Raw genomic sequence first — 19,930 nt, forward strand, 5'->3', positions numbered from 1 at the left:
CCTTCCCTGTCTTTTTTAATCATATCTATTTTTACTTTGGCTTTGTCAGAAATCATAATAGCCACTCCTGCCTTCTTTTTTTCATTTGATGCCCAAAAGATTTTGCTCAAGCCCTTAACCTTAAACTTGTGTGTGTCTACCCGCCTCTTATGTGTTTCTTGTAGACAACATATGGTAGGATTTTGGTTTCTGATCCACTCTGCTATTTGCTTCCATTTTATGAGTGAGTTCATCCCATTCACATTCAGAGTTACAATTATCAGTTGTGCATTCACTGACATTTTTGTATCCTCCCCTAGACCCACCCCTTCTTCTTACACTATTTTCTTTTAAACCAATGGTTTGCTATTAAGCCACTATCCCTTATCCCCTCCCTTGATTGACTTCCCTTTCTGCCCCCTCCCTTGTTATTCCCCTCTTTTTGTTTTTTAAAGGCCTAATGAATTCCTTCCCCCTTCTTCTCCCCTCCCTTTTTTGACCTCCCCACTCCCCTGCTCCCTTTGGTTTATCCCTTCTGACTTTCTCAGTAGGGTTAGATAGAGTTTTTTATCTGAATGGATAATAAAGCTACTCTTCCCTCTCCGGGTTGATTACACTGAGAGTAAGGTTTGATTATTACCTCTTAATGCTCTCTTCCTCTCCTTCTTATAATAGTATTTGTCCCCTCCCCTTACCATGCCCTCTTTGTGTGTAATAGAATATCATATTTTTCTTATTTACTCAGATTTTTCTTGGTGTCCCCTACTATTCCCCCCCCTTTTTTCTACCCCCCATGTCATCTTAGACCATTTAGTATTCTGTCCTCTCCCTATGAATTATTCTTCTGGTTGCTATAATAGTGAATATTATAATAGTGAATAGAGTTCACTACAGAGAATTATACATAGCATTTCTCCACATAGGAATACAGATAATTAGATCTTATTGAAGCCCTTAAAGAGTCAAATTTTAAAAAATTATAAGTTTTCATTCTTTTCCCTCTGTTTCTTATTTACCTTTTCATGTTTCTCTTGATTTTTGTGGTTGGTTATCAAACTTTCCATTTAGTCCTGGTCCCTTTTGTGCAATATCTTGGAAATCTTCAATTTTGTTGAATGCCCATACTTTCCCCTGGAAGTATAAAGTCAATTTCGATGGGTAGTTGATCCATGGCTGAAGGCCCAGCTCTCTTGCCTTTCTGAATATTGTATTCCAAGCCTTGTGGTCTTTTAGCGTGGAGGCTGCCAGATCCTGTGTGATCCTGATTGGTGCTCCTTGATATTTGAATTGTCTCTTTCTGGCTTCTTGTAAGATTTTTTCTTTTACTTGAAAGCTCTTGAATTTGGCTATTATATTCCTTGATGTTGACTTTTCTGTATCCAGTGTAGAGGGTGATCTATGGATCCTTTCAATGTCTATATTGTCCTCTTGTTGTAGAACTTCAGGGCAATTTTGCTGAATAATTTCTTTAAATATGGAGTCCAAGTTTCTATTAATTTCTGCCTTTTCTGGAAGACCAATGATTCTCAAATTGTCTCTTCTAGACTGGTTTTCTTGGTCTGTCACTTTCTCATTGAGATATTTCATGTTTCCTTCTATTTTATCAGTCTTTTGACTTTGTTTGTTTTATTTGTTCTTGTTGTCTTGAGAGATCATTAGCTTCTAATTGCTCAATTCTAGCCTTTAGGGACTGGTTTTCGGCTATAATCTTTTGGTTTTCGGCTATTATATTTTGGTTTTCCTTTTCAATCTGGTCATTTCTGGTGTTCAATTTGCTTATCAGTTCATTTGCTTTCTGAGCCTCACTTTCCAATTGCAAAATTCTGCCTTTCAAGCTGTTATTTTCTTGCCAGATCTCTTCCATCTTCTTCAACATCTCATTTTTGAACTCTTCAATAGCTTGTGACCAGCTTTCATTTTTTTGGGAAGGTTTGGATATGATTACTTGTTTGTCTTCCTCTGTTGTCTGGATTTTCTCTGTGTAAAAGTTGTGGAGTGTTCCAGATTTTTTCTTGATAATCTTTTTCTTCTTCTGGGCTTCCCTATGGCTTGCCATCGTTAACCCCGCCCCTTTTCAGCTTTGTCTTCACACTCAGGGTCTGCCTATGCTTTCTAAGCTCCTGAGGGCTCAGGTCTCCTTGTCCTCGGGGTCAGGCCACCTGGTAGACCCCGGTTTGCCCCTCTGCCCGAGGCTCCTTCAGCAGTCTCAGGGGCTGCTTTCACAGCCATGCTCCCGTCTGCTCCGGGTCCTCACTCGAGGTCCAAGCCTGCGCTGGAGATCTTTATTCGCGCCTAGGGCACTGCCTTCACCCGTGCAGAATCTCGGGAATGTCCCTGTGTTAGAGATCTTTGTCCGTGCCTATGCAGATGCTCAGGAAAGTCCGTGCGCGCCCCCCAGCCACTTGGGGTCCCTGGTCTTGCAGCACACAGGTACAAGCCCTGGGGCTGCTAGTGATTTACTGGTTGCCCCAGTCCTGTTTTCACTCTTGTGTGTTGGCTTTGGCATTGTGCGAGGTGTGTGGTGTGTGTGGGGGGTGTAGGGGCTTCTTCCTCTCGCATTTTAGTGAGAGCTGTTTCACCCCTTTATAGTGTGGAGATGCCCCGATTCTGTGTACCTTCAGTGCTGTGCCCTATTGTGGGTTTCCTTCGTTCATCTGGATTCTTTTTTATGTCCCCTTGAGGAGTCCTGTATGCTTCGGTTAGGAAAGATCGAGCAGCTGCTCCTTACTCTGCCGCCATCTTAACCGGACTACTTTTTTCTTCTGTTATTATTTTTTCTAGTACTATAAAATAGTTTTTTGGCAGTTTGATAGGTATGGGACTGAATAAGCAAATTAATTTTGGTAGGATTGTCATTTTTCTGATATTAGCTCAGCCTACCCATGAGCAATTAATGGTTTTCCAATTATTTTGGTCTAACTTTATTTGTGTGAAAAATGTTTTATAGTTGTGTTCATATGATTCCTGTCTTTTATCTTAGCAGATAGATTCCCAAATATTTTATATTGTCTAAAGTGATCTGATGTGTTTTAAAAATACATTTTTATTGATTTCTTTTAGCCTCATCAGGACTTCTCCCCTTATCCCTCTCTCCCTTTCCCCTTTTAGAGAGTCATCCCACCTAAAAATAATATTATTAAAAAGAAAAGGAAAAAGATGAGGGGGGGGGGAATCTGTAAAACCAATCAAGTGTGTCAAAAAAGTCTGAAAATGTCTGCAGTGTTGTAGTTCTGCAGACCTCATCCCTCATCACAGAAAGGAGAGGGGAGCTGGGGCCCTGCTGCTGACTTGGGATAGCTCAGCATCCCTCCTCATGTCTCTGACCACTGAAGCCTTCCTGCGCATCTGTGTCATGACAGCCCGTGGAATCTCATGGGGAGACTTCCGATGTCAGCTCAGCTTGGGGCGGCCATGTGTGCCCCAGACACTGCTGTAAATGTGCCGGTGCCGGGGGCACGAGAGCCGCGTGAGGGCATCCCTGGATGGGCCTCTCCCACCTCATCTGGATCATGGGCGTCTGCCCGCCTCTGTCCTGCTGCAGCCTGCCCGATTCCATAGAAATCCTGCAGGAGGCAGACCTCCAGCCCACCTGCTGCCTTTTCATTTAGCTGGCCTGGATGGAGGGGCCCTGGGGCTCGCTTTCCTGCCCCAGCTGCCTGCTTGGGAGCGGGAGGGCCCTTGGACATCATCTACCCGGGGACGCTTCTGTGGGAGCGGGCCTGGCCCAGGACCCAGGGTGCTCTACTTAGAGGCAGGCTCACCGCCTTCGTAGCCTTGAACCAAGGCCCAATTTAAAGTAATAAATCACCGGGTCACAAAAGGTGCCCATCACTGCACTGGGGCGATGCTGCGGGAGCTGGAGCAGCGGGCAGGCTCTTCTCCAGCTCTGAGGGCAGAAACAAGCTCAGGCCCTTGTAGCCCCTCTGTGGCCCCCATCTCCAGTCTCCCTGCCTGTGATCTGAGCAGGAGGGACCAGAGATCCAGGGCTTAGCTGAGTCCATTCTGCAATACCTCCTTTAGCCAGGGAACATTCTATTCTGCCCATTGAGAATGGAGAAGTGCCATCTGCTTTTAGACTGCAGTTGGAGACAGTGTGGACCCAGGTGCAAATCCCACCATCAATCCATCTTAGCTAGGTGACCCTGGGCAAGTCACTTGACCCTTTGGGCCTCTTCTATAAAATAAGGAGGATTTGACTTGAGGAATCCCTTTTAGCCCTAAATCTATGATCCTTCAATGTGCCAGCATGTTATTCATGGAGACCAGTGAGGGGCTGGAAGGGTTAGGGGGGCAAATGTGGCAAGGCCCAGAGCCTGGACCCATTTTGGGATGTCTGCCGCCTGGCTGCACCATGTAGCCAAAACTAATGGCTGACATTTTTGTTGTATTCTGTTCATTGCCCTCCTTCTTCCCCTCCAGTGAAGGCCCGACTGTTCACTTTGTTTTCTTCCATTTTGTTGGGAGCCAGGAAAGCTACTCATGCAGAAACCTTTGTTTTTCCCCTTGGCAGTTGGAAGAAGCAGAGCAGTTTGCCAAGATGGTCATCGACCTGAAGGAGGATGCGGGGGGCTTCCTCCCCAAAGGCTACCTGGCACTGGGCCTCACCTACAGCCTCCAGGCAACAGACGGTAAGTGGGGGGCTAAGGGCAGAAATCTCAGCCCTCAGACCAGCCTCATAGACAGGACAAGGGGCCTGGCCTCCCAGGGCCCAGGGCTCTGCCCCTCAGCCTCTCCTAGGCACCATTCTAAGCCCAGAGATAGTTTCTCTGCCATCTGGGCTGACCTAATCCCAGGAGCCTCCATCTCTACCCACCTCCTGCTTTGAGCCTCAAGACAAGGGCCAGGAGCTTTCTTGCTCTCTGTACCTGTACCATACATCCCAATAAGGGATAAAGACAGAAAGGAAAAGAACAGAGCACCTAACCCAATGCTAGGATCTGCCGTTCTTGTTAAAGGATAGGCATTTTAGGCTCAACGAGATGGCGGGTAGACAGAGAAATCAGGCTGGGTGTTGGTAGGTCCTGGGTTCCAATCTGACCTCAGACCATGGGTAAGCCACTTCACCCCCTCTGCCTAGCCCTTACCACTCTTCTGCCTTAGAACTGATCCTCAGGATTGATTCTAAGAGGGAAGGTAGAGATTTAAAGAAAAAAAAAAAAAAGACAAACCTTTCTTTGGCAGTCATTCCCTTTGGAGCTAGTTTATTGTCCAGAGTACACATGTGAACCTGGCCTTACACAGACTCCATTTCTAAGACCATCTCACTTAACAAAAATAAGTCCTTTTTGCCACTAAATCCTATGATGAGGAGATTATCTTACCAAAAAAAAAGGATGATTTGTTTGATGGCATTCAGTGACAAATCCTTTTAGATAACAAGCTTCCCTAATGCATTTCAAGTAAAATTGGATTCACATTCATTTAACTTTTTTTTTAATCCTTCCCTTCCATCTTAGTATAGATACAAAGTATTGGTTCCAAGGCTGAAGAGTGGGGAGGCCTGGGCAGTGGGTTAAGTGACCTGGACAGGGTCATCCTGCAGGGAAATGTCTGAGGCCTCCCATCTCCAAGCCTGACTCTCTCTGCCCAGAGCTGCCTGACTGCCCCTTCTTCACCCCCAACCATTGAAGGTCTCTGTTTAAAGCCCACAGGATGGGGGGAGGTTGTGGGTTCTCTCATTTCTCTAGGACTCAGCTCTTTGTCCAGTCAGGTTGTAGCCGAAGTGAAACAAGCGCTGCCTGAGCACCTCATAAAAGCCAAGTCAGGACTGTGTGCCAGGCCCCGTGCCAGGCTCTGTGCTGAACCCTGGGGACATGGAGGTGGGGAGGGAATGAGGACTTATGAAGTGCCTGCTGTGTGTCCAGAACGGGTGCTGTACTGGAGCAGCCAAACAGGAGGCTGTCCCATCGAGGGCCCTGCTGAGCCCCATCCTTGCTGATGGAGGCAGGAGGAGGAGCAGACAGAGCCAGTGTGGCCATAGAAGTGGGCCCGGGAGCCCCGAGAGCACAGGTTAAGTGTCGAGTCTGAGGCAGCTTCAGGCCCTCAGGAGCTGCGGCGCAGCCCTGAGCAAGTCCTCCCCCAGGGAGGAGGGAGAGGTCAGCGTGGGCTAGGGGACAGGGCAGGCCTCATGGCGAGAGGCCTGAGCTGGGCCAGGAAAAACGAATAAGGACTGAGGAGCTGGAGGACAATCTGAGGAGCAAAGCACTGAGGAGAGGGCCAGCAGCAGCAGCCCAGGCCTTCTGTGTGTCCTGCACAGCAGGAAGCTCCCTGGATGGGAGTCCTTGACACAAGGTGGGCCGCTGGAGATGGGCTGCTTTGGCTGATGTCTTGGCTATTCCTGGCCCTCCTGAAGGAGCTCAGTAGGCCTGGGAGAACCCAGGCCATGTCCCATGCCAGGTGTGGGATGGGCACAGGGGCCGACCTGACAGCCACAGAGCAAGTCTCTCATATGTTGTTCATACTTATCTCCTATAGCAACGCTGAAGTCCAGGCAAGATGAACTGAACAAGAAAGCCCTTGAAATGTTAGAGAGGTAAGGAGACCCGAGGGAAGGGAAGGGAGGGAGAGGAGGGAGCAACCATTTATTAGGCTCAATGAGGTGCCAGGCATGCCACCAATATTCTCTCATTTTGCCCTTCTAGACGGGTGATTCACAAAGTGGGGCTGAAGGATGCTTAGGATCTGTGAGGGGAAAACTGTTATCACTATAAATGTGAAAACATTTTCATTTCTAATACAGTTCATGTCAACAGATATGACTCACAAAAAAGCTCTTTAGGGCTCTCAGTATTTTTTTAAGAATTGAGAAGGGTCCTGGGAGCAGTTGGAGAACCACTGCCCTAGACTTTTTTAGACCCTTAGGTTTGTATAGCACCTTATACTTTTTAAAAAAATTATTCAAGATGCCTTTCTTTAAAAAAAATTATTAATTCTTTTTTTATGACATCATTTCCAAATATCTCTCTTCCCCCTCCACTACCCTTTGAGTCATTCCTGACCATACACAGTTCAAAAGAAAGAAAAGGCAGTTCAGGAAAGATAGCCCATACCACGCCTGAGCAGCTCATGGTACAGAATGTCCTCCAGAACTTGGGCCTTTTCAGAGCCCTTGTCTAGTCCTCATGACACCGCTCCCAGTGATGCTGGACCCATCTGCACCTCTTACCCTTGGGGAAACAGAGGCTAAAAGAAGATGGGACTCTGGCCCCAGACTCCTCGTGCTAATAGCACCCTAATTCCCAGGTTGCAGAGATGGGGAGACCTTACAGGCTGGGCCCCGCTCTTGTGAAGCTGGGGGAGCCCTGGGGACTCTCAGGTCGAAGAGAAAGCATATGGCGTGGTCAGAAAGTCAACCACGAGACACAGAAATAGCCCACTTCTCTTCCTAATGTCTGGTTTGGCCATGGCAATACCATGCCAGATCTTGCAGGAGCTACATGGAGAGCAATGCTACAGGCCCATGGAATGGTGCCTTAGCAGTCAAGGGTATGGGGGGTGGAGGTTGGGCAGGAAGGAACTATCTGAGGGTGCTTTGGGCTTTTCCAGGTTTGCCCAGGGCTGCTCCACTCAGTATTGCTTTGTGGCAGCCACTTTCTCTTCACCAGGCTTGTCCGCCTTCAAGGCAGAAAGATCTGGGTCCAGATCCTTCCTTTCATGGGGAAAATTCCCATTAGCAGATGGGAAATAGAGCATGAGGAGGCCAGGATGGGGTGTCAGGAGAGTATTGGCCTGGGGGTTCTGCCTCCGCCCCTCAGTGGCTGTGTGAGCTGGGATGTGTCATCTCAGCCCAGGGCATCAGATAAAATGGGAATGACAGCATCTCCATGATAGCGTCTCCATCCCTGTATCCTGAGTGTGGTGAGGATCTGACAAGGCCTAGCCTGGTAGTCGGAGCACTGCCAGGGTGACCTGGGTGACGCACTGTCCCTGGGCCTAGAATGGGACTGATCCAGCTCTCTCTCTTTCTCTCTCTCTCTGCTCTCCCCCTCCCTATTACTGTGCTGCTTTGTGTTTTCTCCCCTCCCTATCCAGTGCTCCTGCCCTCCTCTGGACCATCAGGAAGGCTGAGCTTGTGGGCAGTTGTTTTCTGCTGTTGTCCTTGGGACAAGGCACCCTAGGACCAAGCTGATGGCCTCTTGTGCTCCATTATCCCTGACTCCTCAGTCCATCCTGGGCTGCTGGAAATGTTCCTGTCCTCAGCAGCCCAGCTGAGATCAGAAGGGGTCAGGGAATGGTCCCCGCAGCCAGTAATGTGCTCTGTCTGCCCCCTCTCAGCTTCCTGGGATGGGTTTTTTCCATGGCTAGTAATTCCCCTGCTGCAGCTGGGCTTGCTAGGCACTCAAAGGCACAGGTGCCAGTGTCCACATGCCTGGCCCTGCGCCTGCACCAAGTTGGGAACATCTGCTCTGCAGAGGAACCTGGCTCTGGGCTCCCTCTGTGAGGAACTGGCCTGGGGCAGGCAGGACTTAGGGGTGGGGAGGGGGGAAGGGGCAGAGAATTCAAGTCCTCTTCTGTGGGAGCTTCCCAAGACCCCAGCTCCCAGCCCTGGAGCCCCTAGCCTCCTCAGAGTGTGTCTGATTATTGCACCTGCCATTTAAGGAGCTGACCCCTTCCCAAGGCCTGCTGCCCTCCGTAGAGCCATCAGGATGCCTCTGCCTCCGGCCTGCCTCTCCGTGCTTCGGGTGTTGATCTTCCCACCCAATAGACTGTGAGCTCCCTGCAGGGGCCACCAGGCAGACCCCTCATAGAGCCTTAGAGCAAGACTCTCTGTGACGTTATTGATCTATATGTTCTGTCCTCTCTGTACAGAGCTCTGGCCCTGGACCCTGATGACCATCGCATCATTCTCTATGTTGCCCTACAGCTGGCCCTCATCAGACAGGTAGGTTGTTGTGGTTCATGGTTGCTGGGCCCCAGGGCTGTGTCCACCCCCTCTCCCAGGGCATTTCAGGTCCCTGTCTCCCAAGAGATGGCAACAGACCATATTAAGCATTTGTTTATGCTTTCACCCTAGTCTCTGGCTTAGCTTTCTCCAGGAGCCTCAGGGGAACAAAATGACCTGGCAACAGTCCTCTTCTCAGGCAGACCTGCATATCTGCGTCTTAGCCTAGCCCTTGGTTCTATTGGGAGGCCTATCCTTAATCTTGGGATGCTGACTTGAGAGCAGCCCCTACTCCTAGGCTCAGGGATAAATCTCTGACGCTAAGCACTGGCATTTCATCTGCTGACTCTTCTCTTGGCAAGCCTGAGGCTCCCTGCAGGCCTGCTCCACCACCCGCACCCCAGCTCAAATAGACAAATTCTTTTGACTTTTCTAGGCTGATTGGGTGAACTGTTAGTCTAGGAGCAGCAATCTGAATTGTTCATCTCCCTCGGTTAGGTTTTCAAGACTGAAGCCCAAGGCTAGAAGCAGCCCAGCCTTCAAAGGCCAACATGACAGTTTTGAATGGTTTCCTCATTCCATAAGAATCCTCTCTAGGTGATTTTAACTGTGTGAACTCCAAAGCTGTGGAGAGCTGAATTCTGTTGTCTTATTAGCCTGGCAAGTCCCTTAATTTTTCTGAGCCTTTCTTGTCTGTGCACTCAGAGCAGGCTTTTTTTTTTTTTTTTTTTTTGCTCTTTACTCTTTCTTGCAAGGGGAAGAAAAGCTCATGTTAGTTATCTAGTAGAATCTCCTCCACTTACTCATCCCTTCATTCTTTGAATATTTGGGGAATGTCTACTCTGGTTCTTATTCCAATGTTGTGTTGCCCCCTTTTTCTCTACCTGTGTCGTACATCCTGAGTTTTGGCCCATCTTTTTGTAATTTTTTTTTTTTAAACCCTTGTACTTCGGTGTATTGTCTCATAGGTGGAAGATTGGTAAGGGTGGGCAATGGGGGTCAAGTGACTTGCCCAGGGTCACACAGCTGGGAAGTGGCTGAGGCCAGGTTTGAACCTAGGACCTCCCGTCTCTAGGCTTGACTCTCACTCCACTGAGCTACCCAGCTGCCCCCTTGGCCCATCTTTTTGACTCTGACCCTTGGTCTATTCTTATAGGATCCACCACTGTGCTTCACTTTGATTTCCTTCTCTTTTGAAGAGTATTTGTTTGAACATACTCTCTCCATCCCTGTATACCTCTTTTTCCATCCCTCTTCCTCTTTTCATCCCTCTGTCCCTCCCTCTCTCCATCCTTGTATCCCTCCCCCTCTCAATCCCTCTTTCTTTCCCTCCCTCCCTTTCTCTATCTATCACCTTGTCCCTCCCTCTCTCCATCCCTCTGTCCCTCCTTCTCTAACCCTCTGTCCCTCTCTCTTTATCCCTCTTCCCTCCCTCTTTGAGTCCTTCACTTTTTCTGTCCCTGTCTCTGTCTCTTGTTCTTTGCCTCTATCACTTGCTTTCTGCCTTTGTCATTCACTGCCCTTTGTCTCTCTCTTACTTCCTCTCTATCTCTCCCTTGCTCTCTTGCTCTGTCTCAGTTCTTCTCACTTGTTCTGTGATTCTTTCTTTCTCTGGATCACTTAGTCTCTGGCATTCTCTTTCTTTCTCTTCTTGTTTCCTCATTTTGATTATTGTCCTTCACATCTAATGTGAACCCTTCCTCTAGTGTAGAGTTGTTGCTAGGTTAATCTGTTACTCTCCATCCTTGTTTGGCTCTGTCTGTGGAATAGTATCCTGCTTTGGGAAGCCTAGATAGATACCTGAGACTGATTTATTTTTAGCTTTTTGTAAAACAGTCTATATTTCTCTTGCCAGTTCAGCTAATGATAAACATTTGGTGATGCATTTTTTAATATCTTCAATTATTCAGCACATCTCCTGTAGCATCTTTCTGTTTTTTCCTAAAGGGCTCTCTAGCCCCCTTGCTTCTCAGGACTGTTATCTCTGGGCTTTAGAACTTTTCTGTTTGGTCCATACTGACCTTTCTTTCCCCTGGGGGCCTATTGCCTCAACCTAGGCCTTGGAAATGGCCAGCACCACTTCTAGGGAAACCAAAAAGCAGATTGAAATCTGTAACCAGCAAGAGCAGAATCCGCAGGTCAGAGTCAGGAAACCAGGATTCAGACCTGTACCTTCAAGAGTCCAGAACCAACCAAGGCCATACAACTATAGAGGGTCATTAACCTCCTTGGTCTTCCTGCCTCTCTTTCTTAAGCATCCCGTAATTCAGGGGAAGCGTCCAACCTGTTCATAGAAAACCAGTACTTCTAGCTACTTTAGGGGCCTGGCCAGGCATAAAGAGCAGATAAGTTGGATAATTTGTATGAAACCTTGCTGCCCTTTTTCTCCCATTTGTGACCTCCTATGGCCCTCCCATGCCCCTCCTCGGCATTTGCATCCCTTTCTCTATCCAAGTTTTCTCAAACCCTTCATCCACTCTTCAGTGAAAGTGACTGATAAGAGCTTAGGCTGTGATTCTTGCCAGTGGGATTTTCATTTTAACTGGAATCTTAAAGTCTAAAGCTAAAGAGATGACATTTTGATGGAAAGAATTTCAGATATTAACCTGATGATAGTTGAAGACTCTCAGAGGCAGTCAGACTCTAAAAAGCTGTACTGTGGGAAAGGATGATCTTGATCTATAACATTCTGAATCCTTGCTTTTTAAAAATTACAATAAATTCACATTTTTTCTATTAATAAAAATCTTTTTTTATTACCTCCCACCATTATAATGAGAAAACTCCAAACCTTTGTAATAAACATATAGGCATCCTTTCCCTACTATTGGGTTTAGGAGCTTGGCACCCTCACAATTTGGAAAATCCACATAAAGCTCTCACAAAACTCCCCTAAAATTACCATTGATTGTGACTATCCCAATCATGGTTTTGATATATCACAGGGCAGCATAAGAAATTAAATGAAAATTTTGGGGGGAAGTTGTGGAAGCCACAGGTGACATATACAAAGGCCAGCAACTGACATAGAAAAAGTTTAGAAACTCAGAAATGCATAAAAGAGCCTCTGACCAAATACTTAACCCAAATTTTACAATAAGGAACTATAAACACCATAAAAGAAAAAGAAAAAAATCAGACTTCTTCTCTGGCATGAAGAGAAGGCCAAAAAACTTAGGTAGATTCTCCAGATTGATGTACTCCTAACCCCAGTGATGTGGAAAGGATACCTGTATATAGATAAGCAAAACAAATTATCTAATTGGCCACATCCTAACAATATACTTTTTATTCTACATCATGAGTCTTTTACCTCTGTCAGGAGGCTAGTAGTACTTCCATTAGTTCTCTAGAATCATAACTGATGATTTTGTTAATCAGAGGTCTTAAGTTTTTCAAAAGTTGTTTTTAAAGCATTTTTAACCCTTATTTTCTGTCTTAGTATCAATTTTAAGGCAGAAGAGTGGCAATGGCTAGGCAATTGGGATCATGAAGTGGCTTGGCCAGAGTCACACAGCTGGGAAGTGTCTAAGGTCAGATTTGAACCCAGGTCTTTCTGACTCCAGGTCTGGTGCTCTATCTACTGGGCTATCTAGCTGCCCCACTTTTACAGTATTGTTATTGCATAAGTTGTTTTCCTCTGAAACTGTCTCTATCGTTTCTTGCAGCATAGCCATAGTCCCTTATGTCCCTATGCCTTCTTCAATCACTCCCTGGCCAGGGGCTTCCACTCCCTCTTAGCTCCTAGTTTTCACCACTGTGAATATTCTGCCCACACTTTTGCTCTGTCTTTAGTACCTTTGGGGATAAGCTTGTAGTGGTCTCATTGGGCACCTTTGGGCAAATTGCTCTTTAGCATGACTGGACCTAGATAAAACTCCACAATGCGTAGTCCTTGGTGTGCTCCTCCACAGCAGAATTCTGAACACCCAGCTCTGCTACACACTAGATATGGGCTCGGGGTGAGTCCCTGGATTTTCTTGGGCCTTATGCCCATCCCCAGTAAGCAGTGATGGATAGCTAGACAGCTTAGTCACAGAGCATTGAACTTAGAGTCAGGAAGACTTGGCTTCCAATCTTGACTCTTCCTAGCTGGAGGCAAGCTCTCTTAATCTCTTAATCTTCCTATGTAAAAAGACCTCATAAAATTAGCACCTAACTCCTGGGGTCTATTCGTAAAGCACAAACCTTACAGTGATCTAGAATGCTAGCTGTCATTATTATCAGCAGAAAGTTGGACTGAATGATCCGTGAGGTCTTTCTGTCTCTAACATCCTACAATTGAGATATTATTCTGAGGGCAGCTAGGTGGCTCAGTGGATAAAAGCCAAGCCTGGTCCTGGGTTCAAATCTGGATTCTGAGATTTCCTAGCTGAGTGACTCTGCAAGTCATTTAACGTGTCTGCTTCAGGCTCCTTATTTATCAAATAAGGATAATAATAGCATCTACAGTTTCAGGGATGCTGTGAAAATGAATTGAAATATTTATAAAAGTGCTTTGCAGACCTTAAAGCCCTCTGAAAATGCTAGGGTAGAGACCTATGCCCAGAAACATATATGTTACATATAGATGCTGGGCCAGTGATAAATTCCTCCAGTTATTTGCTTTAGAGGTATTGAAGTTGGTGGTAGGGATCAGGGTAGAGGGGAACAACAAAATATAAGAAATTAACAAACTAATTGAACGAATATTTTTAAGCATCTAGGCTTGGGGATCTTGTCTTTTGTGTAAGATGTGACATTAAGTTCTGAGGATAAAATGAAATTTATATATATAGCCCATTCCCTCAAAGAATTCACATTCTATCAATGGATGCAATATATATACAAAGAAAATTGAAGAGTCTAAAAGCATTTTAACAAGGAGAGGGATCAGGGACAATTCTTTGGAAGAAGTGGCCTTGGCTTGGGCCATAGAAGAGGACAGTAACTCTCCAGTGGCCAAAATGAGGAGGGGGGACTATTGCAAGCCTGGCTGCGTTGCTCATGTGATTTCACAAGGGCAGATTTGGGCCACTGAGTTTGAGAATTGTCAGTATAGTAGCCAGAATCTAGGGGTCATCAGGAGAGCAGGATGGAGTCTAGCTGGAAAGACAAGGTATCCATGCATAGAAAGAGTGGCATTCTTTTTTTTTTTTTTTAATTTTTTTAAACTAAATTTATTAATAATCATTTTTAACATAGTTACATGATTCATGCTCCTATTTTCCCCTCCCCCCCCCGCATTACCCCCACCCATAGCCGATGCACATTTCCACTGGTTTTATCATGTGTCATTGATCAAGACCTATTTCCAAATTGTTGTTAGCTGGATTGGTGTGGTAGTTTCGAGTCTACATCCCCAATCATGTCTGCCTCAGCCCCTGCATTCAAGCAATTGTTTATCTTCTATGTTTCCTCTCCTGTAGCTCTTCCTCTGAATGTGGGTAGCATTCTTTACCATAAATCCCTCAGAATTGTCCTGGGTCATTGCATTGCTGCTAGTACAGAAGTCCATTACATTCGATTTTACCATAGTATATCAGTCTCTCTGTACAATGTTCTTCTGGCTCTGCTTCTTTCACTCTGCATCAGTTCCTGGAGGTCTCTCCAGTTCACCTGGAACTCCTCCAGTTTATTATTCCTTTTAGCACAATAGTATTCCATCACCAGCATATACCACAGTTTGTTCAGCCATTCCCCAATTGAAGGACGTACCCTCATTTTCCAGTTTTTTGCCACCACAAAAAGCGCAGCTATAAATATTTTCATACAAATCTGTTTATCTATGATCTCTTTGGAGTACAAACCCAACAATGGTATGGCTGGATCAAAGGGCAGACATTCTTTTATAGCCCTTTGAGCATGGTTCCAAATTGCCATCCAGAATGGTTGGATCAGTTCACAACTCCACCAGCAATGCATTAATGTCCCAATTTTGCCACATCCCCTCCAACATTCATTACTTTCCCCTTCTTTCATTTTAGCCAATCTGCTAGATGTGAGGTGATACCTCAGAGTTGTTTTGATTTGCATTTCTCTAATTATTAGAGATTTAGAACACTTTCTCATGTGCTTATTGATACTTTTGATTTCTTTGCCTGAAAATTGCCTATTCATGTCTCTTGCCCATTATCGATTGGGGAATGGCTTGATTTTTTTATACAATTGATTTAACTCCTTGTATATTTGAGTAATTAGACCCCTGTCAGAGTTTTTTGTTATAAAGATTTTTTCCCAATTTGTTGTTTCCCTTCTGATTTTGACTACATTGTTTTTGTTTGTACAAAAGCTTTGTCAGAAATTATAATAGCCCTCTTTGTGTGTAATAGAATATCATATTTTTCTTATTTACTCAGATTTTTCTTGGTGTCCCCTACTATTCACCCCCTCTTTCCCACCCCTCATGTCATCTTAGACCATTTAGTATTCTGTCCTCTCCCTATGAATTATTCTTCTGATTTCTGACAAAGCCAAAGTAAAAATAGATATGATTAAAAAAGACAGGGAAGGTTATTACATCCTGATTAAAGGCAGTATAAACTATGAGGAAATAACACTGCTCAATATGTATGCACCAAGTGGTACAGCATCCAAATTCATAAAGGAGAAAATGGCAGAGCTCAAGAAGGAAATAGATAGCAAAACCATAATAGTGGGAGATCTAAATATTCCTCTTTCAGATCTAGATAAATCAAACCAAAAAATAAATAAGAAAGAGGTAAGAGAGGTAAATGAAGTCCTAGAAAAATTAGATTTAATTAATATATGGAGAAAAATAAATAGGGACAAAAAGGAATACACCTTCTTTTCAGCTGCACATGGTACATTCACAAAGATTGACCATGTAATACGGCATAGAAACATTGCAAACAAATGCAAAAGAGCAGATATAATAAATGTAACCTTCTCAGATCATAATGCAATAAAAATAATAATTAGTAAGGGCACCTGGACAGGCAAATCAAAAACCAATTGGAAATTAAACAATATGATTCTCCAAAACCAATTAGTCAAAGAAGAAATCATAGAAACAATCAACAATTTCATGGAAGAGAATGACAATGATGAGACATCCTACCAAACTCTGTGGGATGCAGCCAAGGCAGTACTCAGGGGGAAATTTATATCCTTGAGTGCATATATTAACAAAAAGTTTTTGTCAAATAGTGGATTCATGTCCCAAAAGTTGGGCTCTTTGGGTTTATCATTCACATTCAGAGTTACAATTATCAGTTGTTCCCTCCTGTCTGCACAGGGTCCCCACTCACGGTTCAAGCCTGTGCTCAAGATCTTTGTCTGCACCTAGGGCACTGCCTTCACCCGTGCAGACGCTCGGGAAAGTCTGTGCGTGTTCTTTAGCCTCTTGGGGTCCTAAGTCTTGCTGCTCTCAGGAACAAGCCCTGGAGCTGCCAGTGACTTAATGGGTGCCTCAAACCTGCTTTAACTCTTGTGCGCTGGCCTCTGAGCTGTACGTGGTGTGGGGGGTGGGGGAGGGACTTCTTCCTCTCGCATTTTAGTGAGAGCTGTTTCACCCCTTTATAGCGCGGAGATGCCCCGATTCCACATACCTTCAATGCTGCGCCCTGTTGTGGGGTCCCTTCGTTCATCTGGATTCGTTTTTACTCTGCTGCCATCTTAACTGGAAGTCCCAAGAGTGGCATTCTTAAGTCACACCATTTAAGCAGACTGCCCTTTTGTGAGTCAGGCTGGCATGACCCTTACCAAATCACTTGAGCATGGTCAGCTTTAATTTTATCATCTGTAAAACAGGGACATTGGATAGGATGCTTAAAGTGCCTCCCAGAGAGAGGCTCTTATTGGTCTCTTCCAGCTCTGAAAGTCTCTGCTTCTAATGAGTGACATGACAAGCACTGAGAGAGTGATCCAGAGGGGAAAGGTTGGCCCGGCATCTGGAAAAGGGAGGAAGCAGGGTGGTCACTCGGTGCTTAGGGACAGCTTTGTGGTGGAGATGAGAAACAGACCTGAAAGCTACTGTGTATTATTCAGAGAAGCTGATGAGTTGAAAGGAGGGTGCTCTGGGCAGTGATGGGGAGAAGGAGCATTTGGGGGAAGTGAGAGGCCTGGCTAGCTGGAGCATGTTTCTAAAGATACATTGCTAATTAGTTTAATAAACTACACATCTGCCAATTTAGAATTTGGTCTCTTGTTCCCTTCAAAGAGGTTTACGTCAGCAGCTCCCAATTCATTTTTCATTTCCTTATTTGTGGAAATTTACTTTCCAGCTCCACTGGGGATACAGAGTGTATGTGTGATGGGAGATTGTGAGCTTTGCCAGCAGTACTTAACCAGCACTCTGGACTCTGCCTACAGAGGCCAGACTGACCCTTCCTGACCCTCAGCAACTTACCCCACCTCCCCACACAACAAAGGGAGACAAAAGACAATTCCCTTAAATCTGTCCCTTAAAATAATAAAGGAATGTTCTGTAGATTCACTCTGAAAGAGAACGATCAGTCAGTCAATATTTACCAAGCCCTTACTATATGCCAACCATTGTGCTAAATTCTGGGTTTATAAAGAAAGTCAGAAACAGTGCCTGTCCTCAAGACTCTTGCGTTCTAATGAGGAAGAAAATATGTAAATAACTCAACACATAAGATAGATGCTGAGTGAAATAAGGATAATCTGAGAGGGGAAAACTAGCAGTTGGGAGGGCCCAAGAAAGCTCTCCAGCTGACAGGAGCACAGATAAGCAGAGTCTTGAAGGAAGCCAAGGATATTCTCAGATGCAGGGGCGAAGAGGGAGAGGATTCCACAGAGGGGAGACAGCTAATGAAAAAGCTCAAAGACAGGAGATGGAATCACCTGTGATTAGGAATTCACCCGCAATTAACTTCTCACATGAGGGACAAAATTGGTCAGATGTGTAGGTGAAAGACAAATGTTTTCCCTACTACCTTTTTATCCTTCCCTTCACCTACCTACCTGCTACCTTGATTCTTGCTTTCAAGTCCTAGTCAGTATTTTAAAAATATGTGCTTGTGGGGCCTCCAGAGGTAGCACAGTAGATAGTGCACCGAGCCTGGAGTCAAGAGCACATGGGTTCTGACCTTAGGTACTTCCTAGCTATATGACTCTGGGCAAGTCCCTCAACCTCAATTGCCTATCTCTTGCTGCCCTTTTGTCTTAGAATTAATACTATGGCAAAAGGTAAGGGTTTCCAATTTTTTTTTAAGTGTGTTCTGGGGTTTCAGTGGTTTGAATGCTGCCTTGCAGATAAATACCAGACCATGTTCCGTATTTACATTCTTTAGTACTATTTCCAGGCTTGTAGTCAATTTGGAAGGTTTTGCATCTGTTTTGGTGCAAAAATACATTTAATATGTGACATAAAAATATTTTCTAGTTCAGGATGTTGTTTGCTTTATTCTTAAATGTAATCATTGGCAAAGCATTAACTACAATGAAAGACTAAAAGGTAGGACCAGAGATAAGACAATGTCCAAATGCCTGTGTCACAACTCACAAATAAAAGGATATTCCTGCCTCACTTATGTATAACATGTTGTGTCTCCTTCCCAGTAGAAAAACTCCTTGAAAAGAAGAGGCTTTTTTTTGTTGCTGGGTTTTTTGTCTTTTTTACTCCAGTGCCTTGGCAGTCACTAAATGGCTGATGAATTGAATTTTAAGTCAGATATATTCTGGTTTGTTTGTCCAGCGCTGAACCCTCCATACCCTAGACCAGTGATGGCAAATCTATGACATGCATGTCAGCACTGACATGCATAGCCATTTTCAATGACATGCAGCCACATATAGAGAAGTATGGGGCCGCGTGCCGAGGATGAAACATTTGCTGTAGTGTAGTATAGACACTCTGTGCACTATAGACGACAATTCTACCTATATTAATTTACCTATTTTGGTTTATTAAATACAGTTATATTTTACAATTATACATTTTTGTTATTTAAACTATAAATATCATGAAATTATGGTTTTTTTTCTCGAAGTGACACACCACCCCATTTATGCTCGGTTTTTTGGTGAATTTTGACACACCAAGCTCAAAAGGTTGGCTGTCACTGCTCTAGACCAATTGTGCCTGTCTCCCCCACTGCTGACCAATTTGTAAGATGCCTAGCTAGGGCCAGGATGGCAATCTCTCACTAGGAAGGAGAAGTAGGAGGGGCTGTGACTCTTACCTCATTAAGACCCTTTTCTAACTTGGCTAGAGGTACTGGAACTAGATAATAAGAATGTCACCTGAGTTTATTGTTTAAATGTGAAAGGGGTTGGTTCTGAGGCTTGCGTTGTAGAATTAATAGGGGCAGATGCATTTTGCAACTTGACATTCTCTCCTTGGGATTCTTTTCTGGAGTTCCTGCAGCCAGAATAGAAAACCTAAGGCAAAGTGAGTAGACAACACTTGTTCCAAAGATCTGGGTTTTTTAGTAGACCACAGACTCTGGAGGAGGCAGCAATGTGATGGGACAGCCATAAAAGCAGGGCTTGTCTCAGGTTGTTTTTAAGAAGGTCAGGGTGTCCAGAATGAGTTCCAGTCCTAAAAGGCAGACCCCTTTTGGAGTATTGGGTATAATTCGTTCTGGCCATTACCATTTTGAAGGAACATTGATAAGCTGGAGAGAGTATACAGGGCAAGGTAACCAGGAACATCATGGACTGAATTCATGCCATGTGGACATCTCTGGAAGGACCAGGGAGTGCTGGAGAAGAGAAGACTTCAGAAAGGAATGTGATAGCTGTTCCCAGGTCTGTGAAGGGCCTTCTTGTACAAAAGGGATCAGATTTCTTTTCCTGGGCCCCAGAGGGCAGACCTGGGAATAGTGAGTAGCCATTACAGAGGCTCCTATTTAAGCTTGAATGGTAGGGGAAAGCCTTGTTAATTGAGCTATCCCAGCAGCCTCTGGGTGTAGAATAGGTACTTCCTCACTTGAAGTGCGCCATGGTCAGTGGTCAGGTACCTCCTAGAGGGCACCCTCGTCAACTCTGAGCTGGAGTAGATGGTCTCCCAGTGTCCTTCCAGCTCTGAGAATTCTGAGATCTCTGATTTTATCCAGTGTTTCTGGTTTTGAGTTTTACCTTGCTCCATTCCATCCTGTATCC

General features: G+C 45.0%; 1 protein-coding gene across 1 annotated transcript in view; it reads left to right on the forward strand.

The window, feature by feature from the left end:
- The window catches only part of TTC7A (tetratricopeptide repeat domain 7A), a 175,128-nt gene that overhangs the window by 98,612 nt on the left and 56,586 nt on the right, over positions 1–19,930 (forward strand). Inside the window, exons 12-14 of the mRNA XM_044663296.1 lie at positions 4,490–4,607; positions 6,454–6,511; positions 8,788–8,860. Coding sequence (XP_044519231.1) covers positions 4,490–4,607; positions 6,454–6,511; positions 8,788–8,860 — 249 coding nt within the window. The remainder of the gene's footprint in view (positions 1–4,489; positions 4,608–6,453; positions 6,512–8,787; positions 8,861–19,930) is intronic.

Source organism: Gracilinanus agilis, chromosome 2, assembly GCF_016433145.1.
Source record: "Gracilinanus agilis isolate LMUSP501 chromosome 2, AgileGrace, whole genome shotgun sequence".
Lineage (NCBI taxonomy): Eukaryota > Metazoa > Chordata > Mammalia > Didelphimorphia > Didelphidae > Gracilinanus > Gracilinanus agilis.